The following is a 23,188-nucleotide window of genomic DNA, read 5'->3' on the forward strand; positions in this document are numbered from 1 at the left end:
TGTAGCTCTTTCAGTAATTCATGTACATGTACTTCCCATAAAAATTTAAATTATTTGCTCAATCTGAAGTCTGTATATATGCATACCTCACTAATGGGGAGTTTTTGAACATATGAAAGTTGGGAAGACAAAATTCCAATGATATAGGGCGTCGGAGAACATGTGACGTCTAACATGGACTCCGGTAGAACTGGTATGTACGTGTGTTGCCAGCGAAATGGATAGAGCAAGGCAACCAAAGCATGGATCGTCTGAGACAAAATGCTGCAAAGAAAAGTCATAAAGTAATTTTTTTTTTTTGGAAGAATGCAAAACTGGTTACCACATAAAAGCCCATTAAAAAAGATGATCATCTATGCAATATAATGTACTGATGTCAACTTTACCTAAGATTTTTGGCACAAAACAGAATACTTCTTTCCAGCAGCACACAGGAAAAGAGTTTCAGCAGCTTGTCAATTCCCAGCTTAGACAGCAGATACTCTCTGTTCACCTGTAAATCACACAGAAAAATGCTTGTCAATTCCCAGCTTAGACAGCAGATACTCTCTGTTCACCTGTAAATCACACAGAAAAATGCTTGTCAATTCCCAGCTTAGACAGCAGATACTCTCTGTTCACCTGTAAATCACACAGAAAAATGCTTTAAATACAAAAATACACCTTACCTACTAGAATACTGTAAATTAGTTAAATATTGGAGCTTTAATTGTGTGAGCTCAGTGAGACAACATTTTTTGCAGATGTTGAATTTGTTCAGCATTGTGTTTATAATATTATATATAATCACAAGAATGTTTATCAATTGGCATTTAGGCAATCTCACAAATTTAGGCAAAAATAAAATTCTTATAAAATAAAAAAGGTAATCTACAAATATTGGTACCCGAAAAACATACCATATTGCCTTGGTTTCTTAACAAGCTGCATTTACAATTGTAAAATGTATGATACTAAATCACTTGCGATACAAACATCATTTTTATTTTTGTATATAACTCTATATATTGAATAAGGAAATCATTTATTGACACTTTCTGTGTTTCATAATGCATGCATGCATGTAGATTACTCAAACATCAAAAATCAGATAACTGTGGAAAAAAAGTTCAAAAGTAATTGTTATGATTATTAGTACAAATTGACTGTGCTGTACATTTCAAGAAATTAAACTGAAATCTTACATTGTCCACTCGGAAGTCCTCTGGTCTGGATAATAAAATTGTTCCAGTATCCCAGTTCTCATCCTGAAATAAATTATCAAAGAATTTCATTTCCTCTATTTCCTACTACTTGCACATGCCAACTTCTGTTTTTTTTAAAAATACACAAATTTCAATGTAATTTAGGAACCCCCCCCCCCACCCCCCACCCCCTTCCTACATGCCTGATACCTGTGAAGTTTCAAAAATCTTCTCAAAGTCCAGAAATGTTTCATTCTGTGGACCACTCGATAACTTACCAATGTTCTAACTTGTACTAATTTCCCTGGTTCTGGTAGAGGTCTGCCAAATGCAGCCGACAGTAATTCTCGCGACAGATCCAAAGACTTGTGCCGACAATTCTCAGCAGCATCTAACAACTTAAAGAAAAATAAATATCGTTTCAATAATGATTTTATGTCTCATCCAAATATAACAAAAGTTCATTATGTGTATTACTAAGATACAGCTCATTGTCATTACATTATCCTACATAAAGAAAAACACAGTCAATGAACTCCGTTATAATGAATTAATGCTTATTGCAGTGATATTTATTTCCCTATGAGAGGAAAATAACAAAAATTGTATTAGATATAATGAAGTTTGGTTATCACAAACTGTTTTTCGGTGGTCCCGGAGGTTTGCTATAACTATGTTTCACTGGGTTGGTTTTTTTGGGAGATTTTTTAATGATAACAAGAGGTACTGTGAGCAATGCTCACTAAGAATACCCCCCGCTTACCCCATTCTCCCAAGGGGTGTTGTTAATAGGTATAAATTACCTCTTTCCTGAGTGTAAAAATATAGTATGCCTTTGTAGAAGAAAATGGAAGATATAGTCCAAACACAAATCCATGGTATAAACCTATAATTTTGACCTTGAGATCAAAGGTCAAGGTCATAAAGAGGTCATGAATGTACATGACACATAGTCTCATGGTGATACACCCATGTCTTATGGTATGACTGTCAAAACCCTATAATCAATTTTGACCTTGAGGTCAAAGTTCAAAATCATATAGAGGTCATGAAGGTACTCAACACATCGTCTCATTGTGATACACTCATGTGTCAAATATGGTATGCCTATGTCAAAGAGCAAAGAAGTTATGGCCCTGACACAAATCCATTGTAAAAACCTTTAATTTTGACCTTCAGGTCAAAATCATATGGAGGTCATGAAGGTACCCGACACATCGTCTCATGGTGATACACTCATGTGTCAAATATGGTATGCCTATGTCAAAGAACAAAGAAGTTATGGCCCAGACACGAATCCATTGTAAAAAAAAAACCTTTAATTTTGACCTTGATGTCAAGGGTCAAGGTCATATAGAGGTCATAAAAGTACTTGACACATCATCTCATGGTGATCCACCTGTGTGCCAAATATGGTATGCCTATGTCAAAGAACAAAGAAGTTATGGCCCGGACACGAATCTGCACAGACAGACGGACGGACAGACAGACAGAGTGATTCCTATACACCCTCCTGAATTTCGTTCGCGGAGGGTATAATAAATGAGGCATAATTCTCATACTTACTGTTTACTAATGCATATATACCACATGTGTATGCAATGCATTTCACATCACTGTACATGTATGAATATATCTCTTATTTTGTAATATTTGTTGGAGAGTTGTTTAAGTATAAACATGATTACAATCATCATCGGATACCTATGGTTGAATAAACTTTGTTTCTTTCTCCATCACCAGTAGGTCCATTCATATCAATTCACTTGTTCCCATAAATAATGATTTAAAATTTCAGTCCAATCAAATTTTAAAATTGTTATAGGAACAGAACTCTTTTTTTAAAGGTAGTATTACGGTATTTTAACCTTCCTACCACAGCAATATTGCCTAATGAAAGTGTGTAGAAAGGGACTTACTGATTGGTCAAAATTGCTTTTGGTCTTCCCTGAGCAACCAATAAAATTGCCTCATTAATTATTCAGGAGAACAAGTGAATTGGTGCAGTGTGTACTGCTCTTACCTCATTGTACATGCTAAAGGCATCAACTGGACTAACTATGCAGATGACTTCTGGTAGACCATCTCTACTGCAGAAGGGCTACAGACAGACAAACAGACAGGCTGTTAACAAACTACACAGGGACTATCTCTGTTCACACTTTATAATTTGGACAGGAGGTTACTATTGAACAAGACATACCACCATTCTTCTGCAGTATCCATAAACTCTTTCTGCTTCCACATTGGTCAACACAAACGAGTATGATTCGCTGCAAGAAACAAATAGAAATAGTCCTGTGGTCAGTATCAACATGGTGACTGCTACACCTCTCTCTTTCAACAGCTCTTGGTAGAGACATGATTATCTCTGTCCGTTGGAATATCACTAAAATTTCATCTGATACATTGAAAACTATGTCAAAAGATGGTAACAATGAAAATTGTCCCCCAGTAACAATGACCTTGATATTACCTTGGAGCAGCAGCAGACGCAGATTTGGCATCAAACTCCTCAGCATCAGGGAAACAGAACTCCGGGATGTTCGCATTGCTCTCCACCTGAAAATAATTTACCAATCATCAGATAAAAAAAATAATTTCAATCCGTAAAAGTTAGATGTAGGACTAAAATCACACATAGACTTCTATTTATCTTGTTTTAATAGATAAAACAAATCATTATACCAGGTATATTTGTATCTATACAGAATGGATGCTAAAAATAAACTACTAAATGTTCTATATACAGTGCAATGGTTTTTCTATTGACACTACATATGATTCATGTACAGGATGTGTATGGGAAGAAATACACCACAATGCTATAAATAATTTATTGGTATATAATGTACTTTGTTCTATGAGTGATAATTTTATAAGAGATCACTTTCCTTTGGATTGACTAATTCTCTGCTATGATAAAACATACACACAGGTAAACAGATTAGGTGTATCATTAATGTTGTTTTATGAAAAAGTATAAAACTAAGAATGACTTTTCCAAGCCTTAATGTTTGTTTGATGACGGGAGTACTGACTCACCTAACTTAACCATCAATATACCACATCTACACTCCAGTTCTACTGGTAATTCAGTCAAAAAATCTCTCTACACAATCAAGTACTTGTGATCCTTATTCTGACTGTAATTTCAAGCTGAATACATGTGGTTTTACGAATGCTGAACAGTTTGGGAAGGAACGCTTTTGTTTGGGGAACGAGTGCTGAATGGTTTGAATGGCATAGTTCTCTGAGAATGGAATAGTTCTCTGTGAGAATGGAATGGTTCTTATCAAAAACAGAATGCTTCAAGAAGGAAAATGAACGGTTTGGGCTGGGAATGGAACACTTTGGCCCAAGATTTACTGACTCTATTTTCAATACAGAAATTACAGAATTTCACAAAATCAAATATTCAAATCATATGACACCTAATCCTTTAAGCAAAAAGAAATTCAAAACACCTGTGGAATAGTCACAGAAGACTTACATAATTGTTACACAACAAAATGGTGAGACAGAAAGTTCTCTATGTAAAGTATCTTATAGATGCAGGAATATTACCAATAACTATAAACACACAGGGTAAACTGGTTACTGCTTATCAAACAAATAACCAGTCTCTAACACATATTACTTCTCATGCATTTCATAACTGTATCTTTAAGTACACAATTCAAATTATTAGAATATTACACGTTTATAAAACACGAAACCAGGTAACACTTTTAGGAACACCAAAGAAGCATGCTGTTGATAACTTCCCTTAATGTACATGCATATTTTGAGACTTACCCTTGGTCTACAGATCGACAGTCGGCCATGAGTGTCAATCTGCAGTTTTCCCTGATAGCATATAAAGACAGGAGTGTATATCAGTTTTAGAATAAAAGAAAAAGTGAGCAAGTTCACATATCCCACACCCCCACAACTAATGTCAAGGCTACACATAATGAATTACAATGCTATGCATAAAATACAACAAATTCTTATGCCTCTGTGCTAGTATTTTTCTGCATGTAATTAGATGGCATGCACCTCTCAGGCCATATGTAATATTGTTTCAAAATTGTTAATTGTGTAAAAAACAGTAATATTTTAATTACATATACAAAAATGTATACAGGTGACTTTCGATGGCTCGAACTTTGATCTCTCGAAGTGAAATCATGGTGTCAATTTTTTTCTATATATAACAAAGCAAATTTACTATCGATCTCTCGAACATTCGATCTCTCGAAGTTCTCGATCTCTCGAAGTGAGGTTGGGTCCCGTAAAACACATTTCCTTGTTTTTCACTCTCGATCTCTCGAAGTGGTGGTAGCGTATACCAACCGTTACCCAAGCGTTTAATAATTTCCGCTTGGGCCTTACCTGGATTTTGTTGATGCAGGAGGGGTAATTAGGTGTTTACATAGTTGAAACAGACCAGGTGCTTCTTTGTGGAGGTGACACCCTTGAGTATATAATTGGTTAATTGGTCCATTTACACCCTGCACTGGGGTTTTGATTAGTGATGATTAAAATTATATATAATCCGACTATGAATAAAATCTATGATTTGTTTTGACGTGACAACGAGAGAGTAAGTTTTATACATGATTTAGAGATCTACAGACTGTTAAATTTCTCGAGTTTGTTCTTTGAGTAAAGTTACTTCAAAACACCATTTTACTCATTTGTTAGAATTTGTGTTTTGGGTAAAGCGACATAACATTGTGCACTGTTTAGTTTGCGATAGTAAAGTGTCATTGGAACTTGGTTTTGTATGCCTATCTAAGCATGATTAAAGAACAAATAAATACATAAACTTTGAAATGTTTGTATTAATGCAAAATAAGGTTTTTTTATATTGATATCAAAGTACCTGACGAATATGAAGGAAAACATGTCAAAACGATATCATATGATCTTGTTGGTATACATTTCCTGTTACTGTAAAATCTGAACCATACCGGTGGACCTCAATTTCCGAATTTCGATCTTTCAAACTCTCGATTTCTCGAAGTTTTATCAAGGTCCCTTGAACTTCAAGTTATCGAGAGTCACCTGTATCACTTGAAAACCAGTTTTGCACAAGTTACACCAAATAGACTACATTTTGGCAAAACTTGTTCAAAATGGGCATAACTCCCAGAAAAAAAAATCAAATTAGAAATTCCTGTGAATATGCATATTTACACAGCACATCCTGATTAACTAAAAAGTTTCATGAAATTCTGTTAAGCAGTTTCAGATGAGTTGCACTGATAAAAACAGGACTGACTGACCAACGAGTCAAAACCATTATACTTCCGCAACTCATCGTGTAGGGTATAAAAATCAAACTGCACTATTGTACAGTCTGCAATATGATGTCTGTGAAAACAGAGGGAAGACATTTTTGAGTCCAGTCATTTATCATTAAGAGATTTTCTGGAAACTTCTTTTTATTTACAGAACAATAGTTATGAATGATGATAAGCTCTACTGTACAGACTTAATAGTATCCAAGAAGACGGGTGTTTCAAAATCAAAAAGTGTCACGGTACATCATACTTACAAGGTCAGGGAACTTGTAGATGATTTTTGGTTTGTATGCCGTGTGATCGTTGTTTGGCTGGAGTCCGACAATGAGACAGAAATCAAACATCTGATTGTACGCCTGCGTTTGAACATGACGGGCTTTTCGTATACTCCTACTCTGAAAACAAAAGTACATCACATCTTTACCAAACTTCATTAAATTTTGAAATAAATAGAAACATTTCTTTTCATTTATTTTGCATTTCCATCAATACAGAATTGATCTAATATTTACCGTATTTTTCCGAACAATCCCACAATAAGAAATCCTCTTTTTGATTTCACTTTCATCTACCAAGCTGTCCACATCTGTTGGAAGAAAAGAAACATATTCATTTTTTCTGACAAACATACATCTTTTCACTGGTTTTTTCCTCTCCAACATCAACAACAAGATTTTTTTCTAATTTGCTCTTTTTGCATTTTACAAGACATGCAAAAAAATCTGGCAACATTGTGAACTGTCATCTGGCAACATTGTTAACTGTCATCTGGCAAAAGACATCAATCAGATCAAATAGATAAGTTGTACAGTAATGTACAATATAAATTAATCAATTAAAAAATTTACTCTTCTACATATTCTATAACAAAATATGAGCATGTTTGCACTATCAATTCTCACTCACTGAGTCTGTTCTATTTATAACTCACAAGAACTCTCACTCACTAAGTCTGTTCTATCTATAACTTACCAGAACTCTCACTCACTAAGTCTGTTCTATTCATAACTTACCAGAACTCTCACTCACTAAGTCTGTTCTATTTATAACTCACCAGAACTCTCACTCACTAAGTCTGTTCTATTTATAACTCACCAGAACACTCATTCACTGAGTCTGTTCTATTTATAACTCACCAGAACTCTCACTGACTGAGTCTGTTCTATTTATAAATTACCAGAACTCTCACTCACTAAGTCTGTTCTATTTATTACTTACCGGAACTCTCACTGAGTCTGTTCTATTTATAACTCACCAGAACTCTCACTCACTGAGTCTGTTCTATTTATAACTTACCAGAACTCTCACTGAGTCTGTTCTATTTACAACTTACCAGAACTCTCACTGACTGAGTCTGTTCTATTTATAACTCACCAGAACTCTCACTTACTGAGTCTGTTCTATTTACAACTTACCAAAACTCTCACTGACTGAGTCTGTTCTATTTATAACTTGCCAGAACTCTCACTGAGTCTGTTCTATTTGTAACTTACCAGAACTCTCACTCACTAAGTCTACTCTATTTATAACTCACCAGAACTCTCACTCACTGAGTCTGTTCTATTTACAACTTACCAGAATTCTCACTCACTAAGTCTATTCTATTTATAACTTACCAGAACTCTCACTGAGTCTGTTCTATGCAAGACTCACCAGAACTCTCACTCACTGAGTCTGTTCTATCTATAACTTACCAGAACTCTCACTCACTGAGTCTGTTCTATTTACAACTTACCAGAACTCTCACTCACTAAGTCTGTTCTATTTATAACTCACCAGAACTCTCACTCACTAAGTCTGTTCTATTTACAACTCACCAGAACTCTCACTCACTAAGTCTGTTCTATTTATAACTTACCAGAACTCTCACTCACTGAGTATGTTTTATTTATAACTCACCAGAACTCTCACTCACTGAGTCTGTTCTATTTATAACTTACCAGAACTCTCACTCACTGAGTCTGTTCTATTTATAACTCACCAGAACTCTCACTCACTGAGTCTGTTCTATTTATAACTCACCAGAACTCTCACTCACTAAGTCTGTTCTATTTATAACTCACCAGAACTCTCACTCACTGAGTCTGTTCTATTTATAACTCACCAGAACTCTCACTCACTGAGTCTGTTCTATTTATAACTCACCAGAACTCTCACTCACTAAGTCTGTTCTATTTATAACTCACCATAACTCTCACTCACTAAGTCTGTTGTATGTAGGATTTACAAGAACTCTCACTGACTGAGTCTGTTCTATTTATAACTTACCAGAACTCTCACTCACTGAGTCTGTTCTATGTTCATTCTTCATTTGACGCATCACAGCAAACGCAATGTTGATCTTCATCTTTACCTACAAAAACCAAAAGTCCACTGGTTAAGCAAAATATGAAATAGTGTATAATATGATAAAGGTCTCATCCCCCCACCCCTCTTTGAGATTTCGAATATGCATTTTTCAAATTCCAATTCTATTGAGGCAATATCATTTGCCATCAATGTCACACCACTTCTTTTTATTTGACAATAGAAAAGACTCAGCTTTCTAATCAATAATGTTACTACAAATGACTTCTAAAATAGCAACAATGTGACCATTGTTCATTAAGTCTCTATATTTTCAAAAAGGAAAAATTTGCTATTCTTCCTTAAAATCTTTAAAATCTGAGAAAAGTGAAACACTTCTGACGTAATATCTTTGAATTACAGTCCAGCAATTTTATATTATTTTAACATGCAACCGGAAGACTTGCATGCACTTTTTCAGCAGCATAATATAAACCTGGCTTAAAAAAATTAAGAGTCATTTTCAGGAAACATGTAAATAAAAACTAAACTTTTACACTTAAAAAAATTAAACCCCCAGTAAAATAAAATAAAATACAGGTCTCTTTTTTTATCATCTCATGTCCAGAAGTTGGCATTTTATCAAACTTAGATACAGTGCATCGACTCTTTTATTTCTCACATGAAATATACCACTTTTTAAATCTGTATAGCAATATATAATATATGATGGAAGTTGTTTTAATTATATATGTGTAGTTTACATTTTCAGAAGGCCCTTCAATAACACCACAGAGGACTAACACAGTTGCAAATATTCTTATATCAGAAAATGTTGAATTGTGATTTAATTTTTTACAGAAAATGTTGAGTAGTTGTAGATGTATTTTGATAATACTAAGTGTTTGAGGATATGTCCTAGCTGATATACACATTTTTAAATAGGTCCCTTTCCACATGGTGACATCACAAAAAGCAAACTATACAGGATAAGTACAGACTGACTTACAAGAGATTGCAACATAAGATTAGAAATTTTACAGGAAGCATACAAATAAAGGTTGTTTTAAATGCTGTGAGTAATATGTAAAATAAGAACAAACAAAAGTGTGCAAACATAACAAAAATCTAAGAAATGTGCGGTCATACATATTGTCTACAAAGCCTGTTATATATTTATTCGTCATGCAGGTTTTTTTGACCTCATATTAAATATGCCATGTGTATTAATACCAACCTTCTCTGCACTGGACTAAATAAAATGAAAATAAAGCATCTAAAGCTAAAAATTACCAATCTCAGCAAATTAAGATGCAATGACATTTCAATCAAAGCAATTTCAAAAGCTAAAATATCAATTAGTATCTACATTCAATATTACAAATATATGAATGTATGTAATATCGCCATGCAGTGACACACCACAATCTGTGTAGTTATTTCAATGTTCAGAAGTTGTATCATTGATTAGTATATATATATATATATATGTGCTACAATCTAATATCTAAAGTTGTTTTAGCCATACAAAAGGCCTGTATAGGTTACAATGCTCACCAGAGGTATAAAAGCATTAATTACAAGAGTGATAATTCAAACTTTACTAATTATCACATGAGGTAGATTAACAAATCTGACATGCAGAAAATTAAACCACTTTAATAAAAAGTAAATTCAGTGGTAATGACCAAAAACATTTTCAATACTGGTAACCTACTATGACAGAACAGTAAAAATGTCTCAGTCATTTAGAGAGGAGAAAACCTCATACGATCAGAAGCTATCACAGCCATCTTGAAAATCTAAGCCCCCCCCCCCCCCCCCCCCCCCCCCCCCCCCCGACAAAATTTTATCAAAACCATCACAGAAGCAAAAATGTGTTAAATCTGATGGGGCATAAGTTGTCATAAGGTTTCTCAGAAGAAAAAAAGACATTGAAAAGTTAGCCAAATAAAATGCTACGTGTATAATGAAAATCATAGTCTTACAACTGCTTTGAATAGAAACAAATCTCAATGTAAAATTAAGAGACTAAGTTATTTAATCTGAGGAATCTAAACATAGCTCAACCAATCAAATACAGCAGTGATTACCCTGCAATTTAATTTACTTTGGTTCTGCACTAGAGTCCTGGTGGGCATTTATACCAAGTTTGGTGTCTTTGTATGCAGGCCCACTGCAGAGGCCGATTACAATCAAAGGCTAAGACATCCAAGATAGCATCATACACACAACATCTGATAATAGTTAGCAGATGTGCACCTTATATAATTACAGTGTCAGGTAAAACTGCATATACCGTAGAAGCAGAATTGTTAGTGAGGATTTAATTGGCATTACTAGCGAAAGTGATGAGATCACTAAAAATTGAATATCACTAACAAATTATTCCATATTGGATTAGTTTATACCTTTCCCGGAATTATAATGTTGCTAACATTAGCTCTCGCTAAATACATGCATTTTTATGGAAAAATCGATTAATTTGTTTCTCACTGAAGATTTCACTTATAAATGGTATATTGTCCTCAGATATTTTCTATCTCCGGGGGGTAAAAATGTACCAGCATAAGTTTTACAAAAAGAAAATTATAAATATTAAGTACATTTCAGAATCTTGTTATATTATATACACGTACATAGTGAAATAATGTTGGTACATATTTCAATATTCTTTGAATATTTTGCATCTAGTAAAATAAGGTCGGTACACATTTCAATATTCTTTAAATTTTTTATGCTTTAAATTACTCACATGTACCAATACTTCCATAAACTATACAACAATGAAAGAATGTTTCTTTACTAAAATAACCACACACATTTTTTTTTACAAGAAGCTTTACTTATACTAAAATAATCACACACATTTTTTAAAAAGAAGCTTTGCGAGATATATTAAAAATTCTATTTATGATTTTTAAAACATTAACGAACAATTGCAGAAATATGACGACTGAATCTTTAACATCCACTCTATTTCCTTGTATAAGCCTCTGTATGAAGACTTGTTTACAGAATACAAAGATGTGTGGCTGTTCAGGGAAAAAAGACACAAAGACCAGAAACTGCAGATATTTGTGTTGTTAATGGTGTAAAGTTACTATAAATTGACCCTAAATAATTTGAGTCGTTCCTATCAAAAAGTGCTAATAAAAGTGTGAACTATACAGAACAAACCCTCAAAATATCAGAGTAATGTTGAATGTCGTTAAAATATTACAGTCAATCAAAGATGACAACCAACTCATGATTGGTAATTGTGACCTTTTTCTTTACAAGTATGCAAAAACTGACGTTATGTTTTTATGACATTTTTTGAAAAACATTGGATAAGAGTCTTTTAAGCTAGGAACAGCTCATTTTATGAAATTAGTGTGAAGTTGACTCATTTAAGGCACTATGTATGTTTCATGTCCCCTGCCAAAAAAATAGCATACATAGGAAAAAAGTTATTTTTCCTTTTTTTTCAAATTTAATGAAAACGGATAATATGCATAATTTTCTACAACAGAAACATAATGAAAACATAAAGTAGCAAAATTCAAGTTAATCACGAAGTTTCAAAAACAATTTATAAAATTTATTTGTCAGTCTTGTCTACAACACCAACTTCTATCATGATTAGTGATATGACATTTATAGAAGAAAGAAAACAACCAAAAAAACGTTTCTAATTGGGATTTTTTTTTTTATTTGATTAAAATAAACACTCCTAAGTTAATATTTTGTGAAAAATATACACCAAATACCCAAGGCATTGAACTTTAAAATATCAAAATAAAATAAAGGGGGGGGGGGGGGAGTTCTGCGATTAATTGAATTAATTATAATCATTTGATGTCAAGTTTAGTTACATCTTTTCATGAACAGTAAAATTAGTAAAATTGCATAGTTGTTTTTTTTTCCATCTTGTTCATTCATGCCGTACTAAACTAACCCTAAGACAAGATTGGGGGGAGGGGGGTTCACATTATCAGGCCAGGTATACCGAGTACAGTCAAACCTCATTATCTCAAACTCGATGGGGCCGAGAAAAAACTTCTCACATCCGGTAATTCGAGATATAGAGGGTAAAAGAAGTGGTTGGGACTTCCGAATCACTTCAACATTGCCATAGTATTCAAGATATCAGTGTTTGAGATACCGATGTTTAACTTAATTGAAACTGGAAACTCAACGTGAGCTGTTCTATTTCTCGATGCAGAAAAACCAGAGGTCTGCCACTGTTTCAGTCGTATATAGATCATGATGTCACACATCGATCTTCTCGCCCCAGCTATGATCAATATATTACATTAAGCCTAATGGACACACAGCTGCTAGCGTACAAACTTTGATCAGAATTAGCTCACTCAAGCTTTTGATCCATGTGAACTAAGAAAGGGCTGTGACTAAATTCCTTAGAAATCAGAGGAAAACTGGTCAAAAAGGGAGGAAAACACCCCACCCTACCTGGAAAAATATCATTTTCTGTCACTCTAGATCAAGCACAGAGTGTTTAATTTTTTTCTAAATTGAACCAATCAGAGGCTTTCCTCTGAAGCAACCATGCAAGCAAATGGCTTTTAAATTAATATCTAAAATCGAGTCACAATACAATTATGGAAACCCCTTCAGGTTCACATGTGTGCTAGCTACAGGTATAGAGGCTGTTCTTACGTTCTGAAGCTAGCTACAGTTATAGAGGCTGTTCTTACGTTCTGATGATAGCTACAGGTATAGAGGCTCTTCTTACGTTCTGAAGCTAGCTACAGGTATAGAGGCTATTCTTACGTTCTGAAGATAGCTACAGGTATAGAGGCTGTTCTTACGTTCTGATGCTAGCTACAGGTATAGAGGCTGTTTTTACGTTCTGATGCTAGCTACAGGTATAGAGGCTGTTCTTATGTTCTGAAGCTAGCTACAGGTATAATGGCTGTTCTTACGTTCTGAAGCTAGCTACAGGTATAGAGGCTGTTCTTACGTTCTGATGCTAGCTACAGGTATAGAGGCTGTTCTTATGTTCTGAAGCTAGCTACAGGTATAGAGGCTCTTCTTACGTTCTGAAGCTAGCTACAGGTATAGAGGCTGTTCTTACGTTCTGAAGCTAGCTACAGGTATAGAGGCTGTTCTTACGTTCTGAAGCTTTTTCCAGTTTTCCCGTGCTGATGCTCGTTTTGGCTTGCCTGCAGGTTTCAATTTTTTTAATTGTTTCATCACTGCATGGCTAAGTGGACGACATATCTGAAAAAGAAAATTACCCGATACAAATTATGTAAAATTGAATAGGAAACCACGAGACCGTATGTGCCTATTCTTCTCAAAATTAGCATGCCAATCAATGTTTGTTAATACATTTTAATTTCTAACCCAGTGGTATATGTGCAAAAACTGTTAACATCATCGCTAGCCACTGTTACCAAGTCCAGGCAGTACCTACCCTATCTCATTTGACATAGTGTAAACAGAGACAATAGGCTTGGCTCGCGACGATGGTGTAAAAAGTACTTCCTATTTTCTATCAAACCATTACAAACAGATCTGTTGTTTTCAAAAGCAGCTTAGTCCCATATGATAGTACAGGTTTTTTTTAAGGTCTTGATTTCATGGGCCTGGTCCTTTCCAATTGGTAATAGCGACATCTGCATGAAATTTGGGAAAATGTTCCATGGATATAAGAAGTAGGGAGAAAACTAAACCTGTGCATTAAGGAATAATTGGACTACTTTAATCAAAGCTTACTTCATTTAAATGAGCAGAGGACAAATTTTTTTTAAAGTTTACTTTAATACAATTTTGAAGCAAAAATTGTAATGTGTGGGCCTTTAAAAAATCCCTGTTGTAGTTGTAACAATGCAGTGATAAATTTATTTTGATTGTGAGGCCCCATGATATAGGTATTGTATTGTCATTCAGACCCACGGTATGGGTATTGTATCACCATTCAGACCCATGATGTGGGTATTGTATCACCATTCAGACCCATGATGTGAGTATTGTATCACCATTCAGACCCATGATGTGAGTATTGTATCACCATTCAGACCCATGATGTGAGTATTGTATCACCATTCAGACCCATGATGTGAGTATTGTATCACCATTCAGACCCATGATGTGAGTATTGTATCACCATTCAGACCCATGATGTGAGTATTGTATCACCATTCAGACCCATGATGTGAGTATTGTATTGTCAATCAGATCCACAATATTGGTATTATATTGCCATTCCTACTTTGCAAAGCCAAGAATGGTTTCTTCCTATGAGAACCATATTATTTTTTACAGTGGCTTGTCTAATACATGTTAAGACATTGCAAATATATTTTAGTTTATTTCATTTGTCAAATGTCGTTATTCAGGGGAACACAGGCTTCAAGGTTTTCTAAAACTGGAGCAAATAGAGCCCAATGTGAAAAAGGACAATTTTTCTGAAAATTAAAATGTGGGTTTACAAAATGCAAAATCGTGTCAAGACTGACTTCTTACATGCTCTGAAGATATAGTATACTTGAGACCTAGTAAATGTTTCCTGAATCAAATGAGTCACTGAAGCGATCATATCATCAGATATTTACTTCCTGTTAACAATGCTGAGTTTTATAAATATCTGCTGTAGCTTTAGTACGAGTTAGCTATCAAACTGATATAAATTCCAATCTTCCAGCTTTTCCAACCCCAGTCCTAAAATTAAAATCATTGAGCACTCATGCAAAGCCCAGATAATTGGCTATTTTAATATACTAGTGGTTATCACTCAGTTTAACGCTGTCTCTAAATAGAGGTTTGAAAGACAATTCATATTTGATTGATAAACCGTATCTTGATTGTCTGTATATTCATACAAATCGTGAGGTAGTCCACTATACTCTAGCTTAAACTCCACAGTCAGCAGTTCAAATTTTTAGTATTATTTCAGTAATGAAATATTATGCTTTGTGGTAGCTCTACCCTCATGTGACTTATCAATATTGATGGTTCAAAGTGAAACAAGAGGCTCATGGGCCACAATGCTCATCTGAGTCACCTTGGCTCATATTTAAACATTTTCCCTATATATATTACTTTGATCCCTATTGTGGCCCCAACCTACCCCTGGGGGCCATGAATTTTACAAACTTGAATCTGCACTATGTCAGGAAGGTTTCATGTAAATGTAAACTTTTCTGGCCCAGTGGTTCTTGAGAAGATTTTTAAAGATTTTCCCCTAATATTTGTATGTAAAACTTTGATCCCCTATTGTGGCCCCACCCTACCCTCGAGGGCCGAGATGTTAACATATTTGAATCTGCACTATCTCAGGAAGCTTTCATGTAAACTTTGCTGGCCCAGTGGTTCTTGAGAGATTTTTGAAGGCTTTCCTTATACATTTGTATGTAAAACTTTGATCCCCAATTGTGGCCCAATCCTACCCCGTGGGTCATGATTTGAACAAACTTGAATCTGCACTATGTTAGGAAGCTTTCATGTAAATGTGTGTCCTGGCCCAGTGGTTCTTGAGAAGATTTTCAAAGATTTACCCTATATATTTGCATGTAAAACTATGATCCCATATTGTGGTCCCATCTTACCCCCAGGGGCCATGATTTTTACAAACTTGAATCTGCACTATGTAAGGAAGCTTTCATGTAAATTTCAGCTCTTCTGGCCTAGTGGTTCTTGAGAAGAAGATTTTTAAACGGTCCCACCCTTTTTTATGCATTTTTGTGATTATCTCCCCTCTGAAGGGCCCTTCAATTGATAAACTTGAAAATCCTTCACCCAAGGATTTTTTTTGGTAAAGTTTGGTTGAAATTGGTCCTGTGGTTCTGGAGAGGAAGGCGAAAATGTGAATAGTTTACAGACAGATGGACAACAAGTGATCATGTGAGCTAAAAAAAAAAAAGTACATATTATAAATTTCTATTTAAAATTGTTTCATTTAATCAAACAGCAAAGAAAATGCATTAAACAGTTTTAGTATAATCTCATATTTTCATTAATTTACTCCTAAAGGTAACTCCATACTCGCATTACTATTTAATAAATGTATAGAAAGTGAATTTAAAAACTTCATCCTCCATCACTTTCTACAACATCAGATAACATCAGATTCCATCACTTTCTCTAAATCTACAACATTAGATAACATCAGACTCCATTGCTTTCCCTAAACCCACAATATCAATAACATCAGATTCCATCACTTTCTCTAAATCTACAACATCAATAACATCAGACTCCATTGCTTTCTCTAAACCCACAACATCAATAACATCAGATTCCATCACTTTCTCTAAACCCACATCAATAACATCAGATTCCATCACTTTCTCTAAACCCACAACATCAATAACATCAGATTCCATCACTTTCTCTAAATCTACATCATCAATAACATCCTCCTCCATTGCTTTCTCTAAATCTACAACATCAATAACATCAGACTCCATTGCTTTCTCTAAATCTACATCATCAATAACATCCTCCTCCATTGCTTTCTCTAAATCTACAACATCAATAACATCCTCCTCCATTGCTTTCTCTAAACTCACAACATCAATAACATCAGATTCCATCACTTTCTCTAAATCTACAACATTAATAACATCCTCCTCCATTGCTTTCTCTAAATCTACAACATCAATAACATCAGACTCTTCATCTTAAAAACATTATTCGGTAAAAGGTAGACAACTTAGGATGTAAGCCATCTAATTCATTCATGTTACAATTTTCTAATGAAATTGAAAGAGTCATTTCTGTTTATTCAATATCAATTTTACTTAAACCTGCTCTATTTTAATAATATGGGTGAAGGCAGTGATTCAGACTGGGCCAAAAAAAAAATGTGTGTTTACGGTAGTCCGACCGACCCTATTTTGTAGCTGCCGACCCTAGACCTTTTTATTGACAAAATCGGCAAAAAAAAAAAAATCCGGAAATTTTTTTTTTGGTCCATATCCGAACTTGACTTTTACTTTCTTACACCAATACGGCGACCTCCGGTGCGGCTGCAACATGTGGTTCGTCTGTTCTGTCGCTCACATTTAATGAGTGTACCCATTCTAAGGAGAAGAAAACTGTAATAGCTCCATTCAGGGACTCAACTACATTTGTTGAAATTTTTTATATATATCATGACTATAGATTAAAAAAACAATGAATGTTCAGTGACAACAAAATCAGTGACATCAACAGCGTCCGTGACTCCATCATGTGTAGATCCAGTATTACTTGCTCATTTCCAGTCGAAGTTCAATACTACAGCAGTGGTATTGGCAGGAATGACATTTGTTGCATATGTACTAATGACAATGCATCAGTTGATGTGGAACTCAAAAAAAAATTCAAAACTGTATTGCCATTGTGTGACACACAGGGCTCGAAATTAATATATGCCCGTCAGTCTGTGACTGGTTAAAAGTCTGGCGGACTGGACCCAGTTGCTCAAAACCTTGGTTAAAGACATTCGTTTTAGTCAGTCCGACGGAACTGGTCAATTTTCTAAATCGTCATCTAATGGAATCTTAATTAAATGCACATTTGGTATTCCTCTGTAGATATCAGACAAACCAGATTAGTACTGAATATAAATCTCACATAAGTGTTACAATATTGTCTGAGGCATATTGAGTTAAATTCTGTTATTTTATTTCATTAACATGAACAAAATACGTTTACGAGTGAAAAACCCTGGTGGACTGGTAAATTTTTCTGCGGACTGATTGAAATTATACCCTATCAGTCCGACTGGACTGGTGACATAAAAAGTTAGTTTCAAGCCCTGGACACATGTAAATCTGAGGGGAAACAAGGCGTAGTGGCAAGGCCGTTCTAAAGTGTTCATTAATCTGACATGTTAATAAATTGATTCTGACACCATTGTATTTTATCTACAAATTGAATTTAGGTGATTCATTGCTTTGCATCCATCATCTGTTTTCCATTAAGCGTTTTTCTTCTCCTGTAATTGCATATGACAATTTTCAAAAAAAAAAATTCAAAATGGCCAACTGAAATTCACCAGAAAGGCCGAAATGGCATATGAAATTTTCATTTTTCGGTCTATATGGCGGATCGTTTTTTAGTGGTTACCAGCCACAGGAAAATAAACGTTGTTCGTCTTGGTTTGTCATAATACAGGTAGTCAATCGATCGTTTGTAAAGAGGATTTTGATTGATTTTTCGAAAATCTTCTGTCCAATCAAAATTTCTTTGAGGAAAAAAATTATAAAATTGGTACCCTTGTTGATTTCGCTTCTCTTGTTTGTCACAAATTGTGTGTAGCACCAATCAGCAGGAAACCAGTTTAGAGAAAAAATGGCTCCAAAGAAGAGCTAGAGTCTGGCTTGAAGCTGGGCAACAAACCCTAATAGACATATTAAGATATTCCAGTTGCAGTAGCTCAGTGCTTCGTAACTGGGTTGTGAGTAAGAGCCCCGCTAGTGTCAAACGTAAGACGTAAACATAGGTAGTGATTGCTCCTTTGCCAAACACTCGGCATTTACTAGATTAAGGTGGCTCAATACACCCAGAAATAGTTTCTCAAATCAGTATGAATTAATTTAATTATAAAAATATGATGATATACAATAAGCATATATGCCAAAAAGGCAAAAAATATACAAATTTGGATAGAAACATGATTTTCAAAAAATTATTTCAACACATGTAAACAAAAGACTGTGGGGTTTGAACTCGAGATCTGCAGTTCACCATCCCAATGCTTTAACCACTGAGCTATGATGAATTTGATGATAGACAAACAAATTGATCGATACAAATACGTGTAATTTCACAATTTAACATTTAAATCGCCATCTTGTGACGTGGTGTCACACAGAGTATAAGCTTTAGTGTAGTGAGCTACCATAAGAAGTGAGAAGCACAGGTCTTTCGGATATGACCTCAACAACAGAGTCACAGCAGGCATTAGCACGATAAAGAACCCTCACTGCTATGCCCCCTGAGCGCTAAGCATAGGTCTGAATTTGTGGTACTTCACCTACAACTGGTAACATCGCAATAGAGTGAAAATTTTTCGACAGGTAGTAAATCAAACCAACAACACCCTGCAACACAGGAAACGAAAGAGAAGAATTCCAAAACAGTCAACAGTCATGATGGATTGAAAAATAAAAAGTCAGTCTTTAACTTTTTAAAAACAGTTTTGAATTTATTTTGCAGAATTGCTTCATATATGGGCCTAAGGTTTCCATGGAGTTAGGCCAAAATGACCTGTAATTTTTTTAACCTCTGTCTGACATCTTAACTTGCATTCCAATCTGAATCACTGGAAGGTCCTGGTTTTTCATAAACAAAACATGAATTTTTACCAACGGACAGACTAGATATGTTTTTACATTTATTGATGCTCCTGATTATCTGTCAATAATCCTGATAAGCACAGGCACATTTATATGTAACAGGAAGCTAAGAATGAAAACAAATAAAGAAGAATGAACTACGAGGAATTTGTCATTTTTTGTAAATTGACAATTGATAAGATCTACAGTGTTGACTTTTGTATTGAATTTGAACAGGTTGCATGATAAGGAATATATCAATCTTTTACAATGTTCATCCTTACCCCTCCTGAAGCTGGGTCGGTATCTAGAGAAGCAGAATTGGTCAGTCCTCGGTGTGTGGGCGTCCCCAAGGGCATGGCATACCCTGCACTATCCACGTAAATTTCACTGTCATCTCGAAAGCTCACAATCGGTGCTGGGTCACAATACACTGGGCTTCCCATTAAACTATCCATGCTTAAGCTGCGTTTTAGGTTGGTGGAACCATGTGGTGGGATAGATGAAGTTTCGGGTGGCACTGGCAAGGGTAAATCCCAATGTTTTATGTTACTAATACTGAAATCGCCACCATTTACTTCCTCATACAATTTGAGACTAGGTGTTGATAGAGGTTTATGGGATAACTCACTTTTTAGATTTGATGCTTCTGTTTGTGGTGAATCTCCTGCAATTGTCACTGGGCGGGACCTGGGGGGAGGAGGCCTGCTAGGGCGGGGCACTCTTATCTCAGATTTTTCACGCGAGTCTGTAACTGAAGGCTTTACAATTTTTCTGTACACTGGTGATGGTTCTTCCTCTGGAACATCATCATAAAGATGGAAAGCAACACCTTGTTTTTTAATTTGCATGTATTCATCATGTGCACCAGTTCTGGGGGGCTTCTTCGGAGGTGGGGGTGGAGCATTTGGCTGTTTAGCTGGGGAACTTATCAACTTACTCACTGGTCTGTTGTCCCAAGCTTCATCATACTGATTGTTTCTCTCCTCCTTCTTTTCATTAGACACAGGTTTTTTAGTTTTCTTGTTGACCTCACTATAAATTGGTCCCTCTTGATCATCTGAGCCCACACTTGATGGACGTGAACTAGGTCTGACTGGTGGAGCAGGACGTGGAGGGGGCCCAGCTTTAAGTGTTCTTTGCTGCACAATATTGACAGGTTTAATCTCATCTTTACCTGATATGCTGGATTTTCTCACGATCACTGGTTTTTTCTTTTCATCAGTTTTTGAAAAACTTGGCTTCTTTGAAATTGGAGGTTTTTCATAGTCATCTGCTTTAGTAAAACTTGGTTTCTTTGAGATGGTTGGTTTAATCGGGGTCAGTTTATGCGGACTTGGATCTCTTGGTGTAACTTTAGGTGTGTTTACCTGTTCTCCAGTTCCTTTTGACTCAAATTTATTCAACACTTTGGCCACATTCGGTGAAGAATTTGGTAACACTGTAGTACTTTGGGGACGCAGTCTTTCTTTATTTATTGATCTGACAGGAGAATCTAACACTGTAGTTGTGGGCCTTTTATGGACCGGGCTAGATTGCACTGGAGGCTTTGTTCGCAGTTTCACATCATTTTCTGAAGCCTGGGCACTCTCACCGCCCACTTCAAATCGCTTGCGTATGTTCTCTAGCTGGCCAGGAGGCAGTTTTCTTAAGCTGCTGGCTGGATCCTCAGACATGATACGGAGTACTGAGCAACCAGTTTATTTATAAATTGTTACTTCGCAAGACATTCCCTTGTGGTTATATTTCAAACTGCATCTCCGGAACCAGTCCGCAGCGTGTGGAACCTGTTTATAAGTTTAAATCATTCATTACTCATCTACACAGTACTATGATTTTGGTTTTTATTTCCTAATCTAATTATATATACATTTGTATATCATAAATTATCAAATTACAACCCATTATCGTATTATGCAAATTAACTCTCTATATATGTGCTTCGAAACCACCTACAAAGTAATTCAAATTATTGCAACTGAACTTTACACCTTTCTGAACAAACAACAGTCGATACACCAAATGTATCCCATTGAATTTCTATTACTAGTAGTAAACGAGTATTTACCATCCTCCATTCCTCCACCACTGACTTCCGGTCAACACAAAATTCAAAGAAGTATCTGGATTTGTTCCGGAAAAATGGAAGCAACTAATTATTCAATTTCTTTCTCTCTTTTTTTTTTTAAAGACCTGAAGTTTGCTTCCGAGTTTACTGTCATATGTGCTTGAATGCGCGGAATATCGAAACAAAGCACCTCCTTTCCGGTTACAGCTCCACTTCACCATCGGTTGAACAGGAAAACAGCAGGAAATGATCTATACCAGGATCCTTAGTGTGTAACAATCATATTGAGATACAAGTAGGTTTGTTTTATGAAATTTAACGGGGGGGGGGGGGGGGGGGCATCCAGACCATATATTGGAATGGAATAACTTAGATCTAATAGTTCCGATTCAAATAAGTACAATGTGGACAGATCTAGATTTCTATATATTTATATATAAAAAAAACCACACACACACTCACACAAAATACCCTCCCCCCCCCCCCCCTCTTTTTTCAAGTCAACAAGGTCTAGGTTTAGGGATATACCGATTTGGACTTATCATTCGTCATTCACAAAATTAAATGGGAAACGCTTATTATTATATTATGATTGTGTTCTTGATCAAGATTAGCAGATATAAGCCATGAATTCAGTAAAAGGCCATGCATTTATAACGGACTGCATGGATTTTCAGCAATCAGCAATGCATCGTTCATACTAGCAAATGAAGACTCGGTTCAATAAGAGCTCATTCAAAACACCCTCTCACACTGACTGAGTAATCTATACAAAGTTCATATGTACGTAGTGCTTACCTTATAGTGGTGTATCAAGAGGGTATGCCGCTGGATCAAGAGGAGGGGGGGGTATGCCGGGGGTTTTAACCCCACAAATTTACCGTTTAGTTAAACATTTTAAACAAAAAAGTCTCCGTTTTGGATCCTTCAACCCCCTCCCCCAATTTGGGGCGTAAAAGGTACAAACTCAATTCACCACCACCCCTGAAAATGGTCTGGATCCGCCCCTGGTTTGCGTGAGACATCATGGTACAAAAAGAAATCTTTAAATGTGTTTTAATCAATGTACGTCTTAGTTCACTTAGA

The 23,188-nt window shown here is 35.5% G+C and overlaps 1 protein-coding gene across 4 annotated transcripts in view; it reads right to left on the reverse strand.

Annotated features, from left to right (window-relative positions):
- Window positions 1-22,339, reverse strand: part of LOC125645622 (DENN domain-containing protein 2B-like) — a 39,367-nt gene extending 17,028 nt beyond the window's left edge. Inside the window, exons 1-15 of one of the 4 annotated variants that reach the window (XM_048871243.2) lie at window positions 22,103-22,339; window positions 20,319-21,821; window positions 13,880-13,987; window positions 9,999-10,013; window positions 8,744-8,828; window positions 6,988-7,061; window positions 6,730-6,870; window positions 4,983-5,033; window positions 3,661-3,746; window positions 3,388-3,457; window positions 3,208-3,285; window positions 1,463-1,582; window positions 1,185-1,247; window positions 387-493; window positions 87-264 (exon numbers count right to left, since the gene is read on the reverse strand). In XM_048871243.2, coding sequence (XP_048727200.2) covers window positions 87-264; window positions 387-493; window positions 1,185-1,247; window positions 1,463-1,582; window positions 3,208-3,285; window positions 3,388-3,457; window positions 3,661-3,746; window positions 4,983-5,033; window positions 6,730-6,870; window positions 6,988-7,061; window positions 8,744-8,828; window positions 9,999-10,013; window positions 13,880-13,987; window positions 20,319-21,710 — 2,568 coding nt within the window. In that variant the 5' untranslated portion in view covers window positions 21,711-21,821; window positions 22,103-22,339. The remainder of the gene's footprint in view (window positions 1-86; window positions 265-386; window positions 494-1,184; window positions 1,248-1,462; window positions 1,583-3,207; window positions 3,286-3,387; window positions 3,458-3,660; window positions 3,747-4,982; window positions 5,034-6,729; window positions 6,871-6,987; window positions 7,062-8,743; window positions 8,829-9,998; window positions 10,014-13,879; window positions 13,988-20,318; window positions 21,822-22,102) is intronic. The other 3 variants (XM_048871244.2, XM_048871246.2, XM_048871247.2) reach the window with 3 other exon arrangements.
- Between the last annotated feature and the right edge of the window lie 849 nt (window positions 22,340-23,188).

This window comes from Ostrea edulis, chromosome 6, assembly GCF_947568905.1.
Source record: "Ostrea edulis chromosome 6, xbOstEdul1.1, whole genome shotgun sequence".
Lineage (NCBI taxonomy): Eukaryota > Metazoa > Mollusca > Bivalvia > Ostreida > Ostreidae > Ostrea > Ostrea edulis.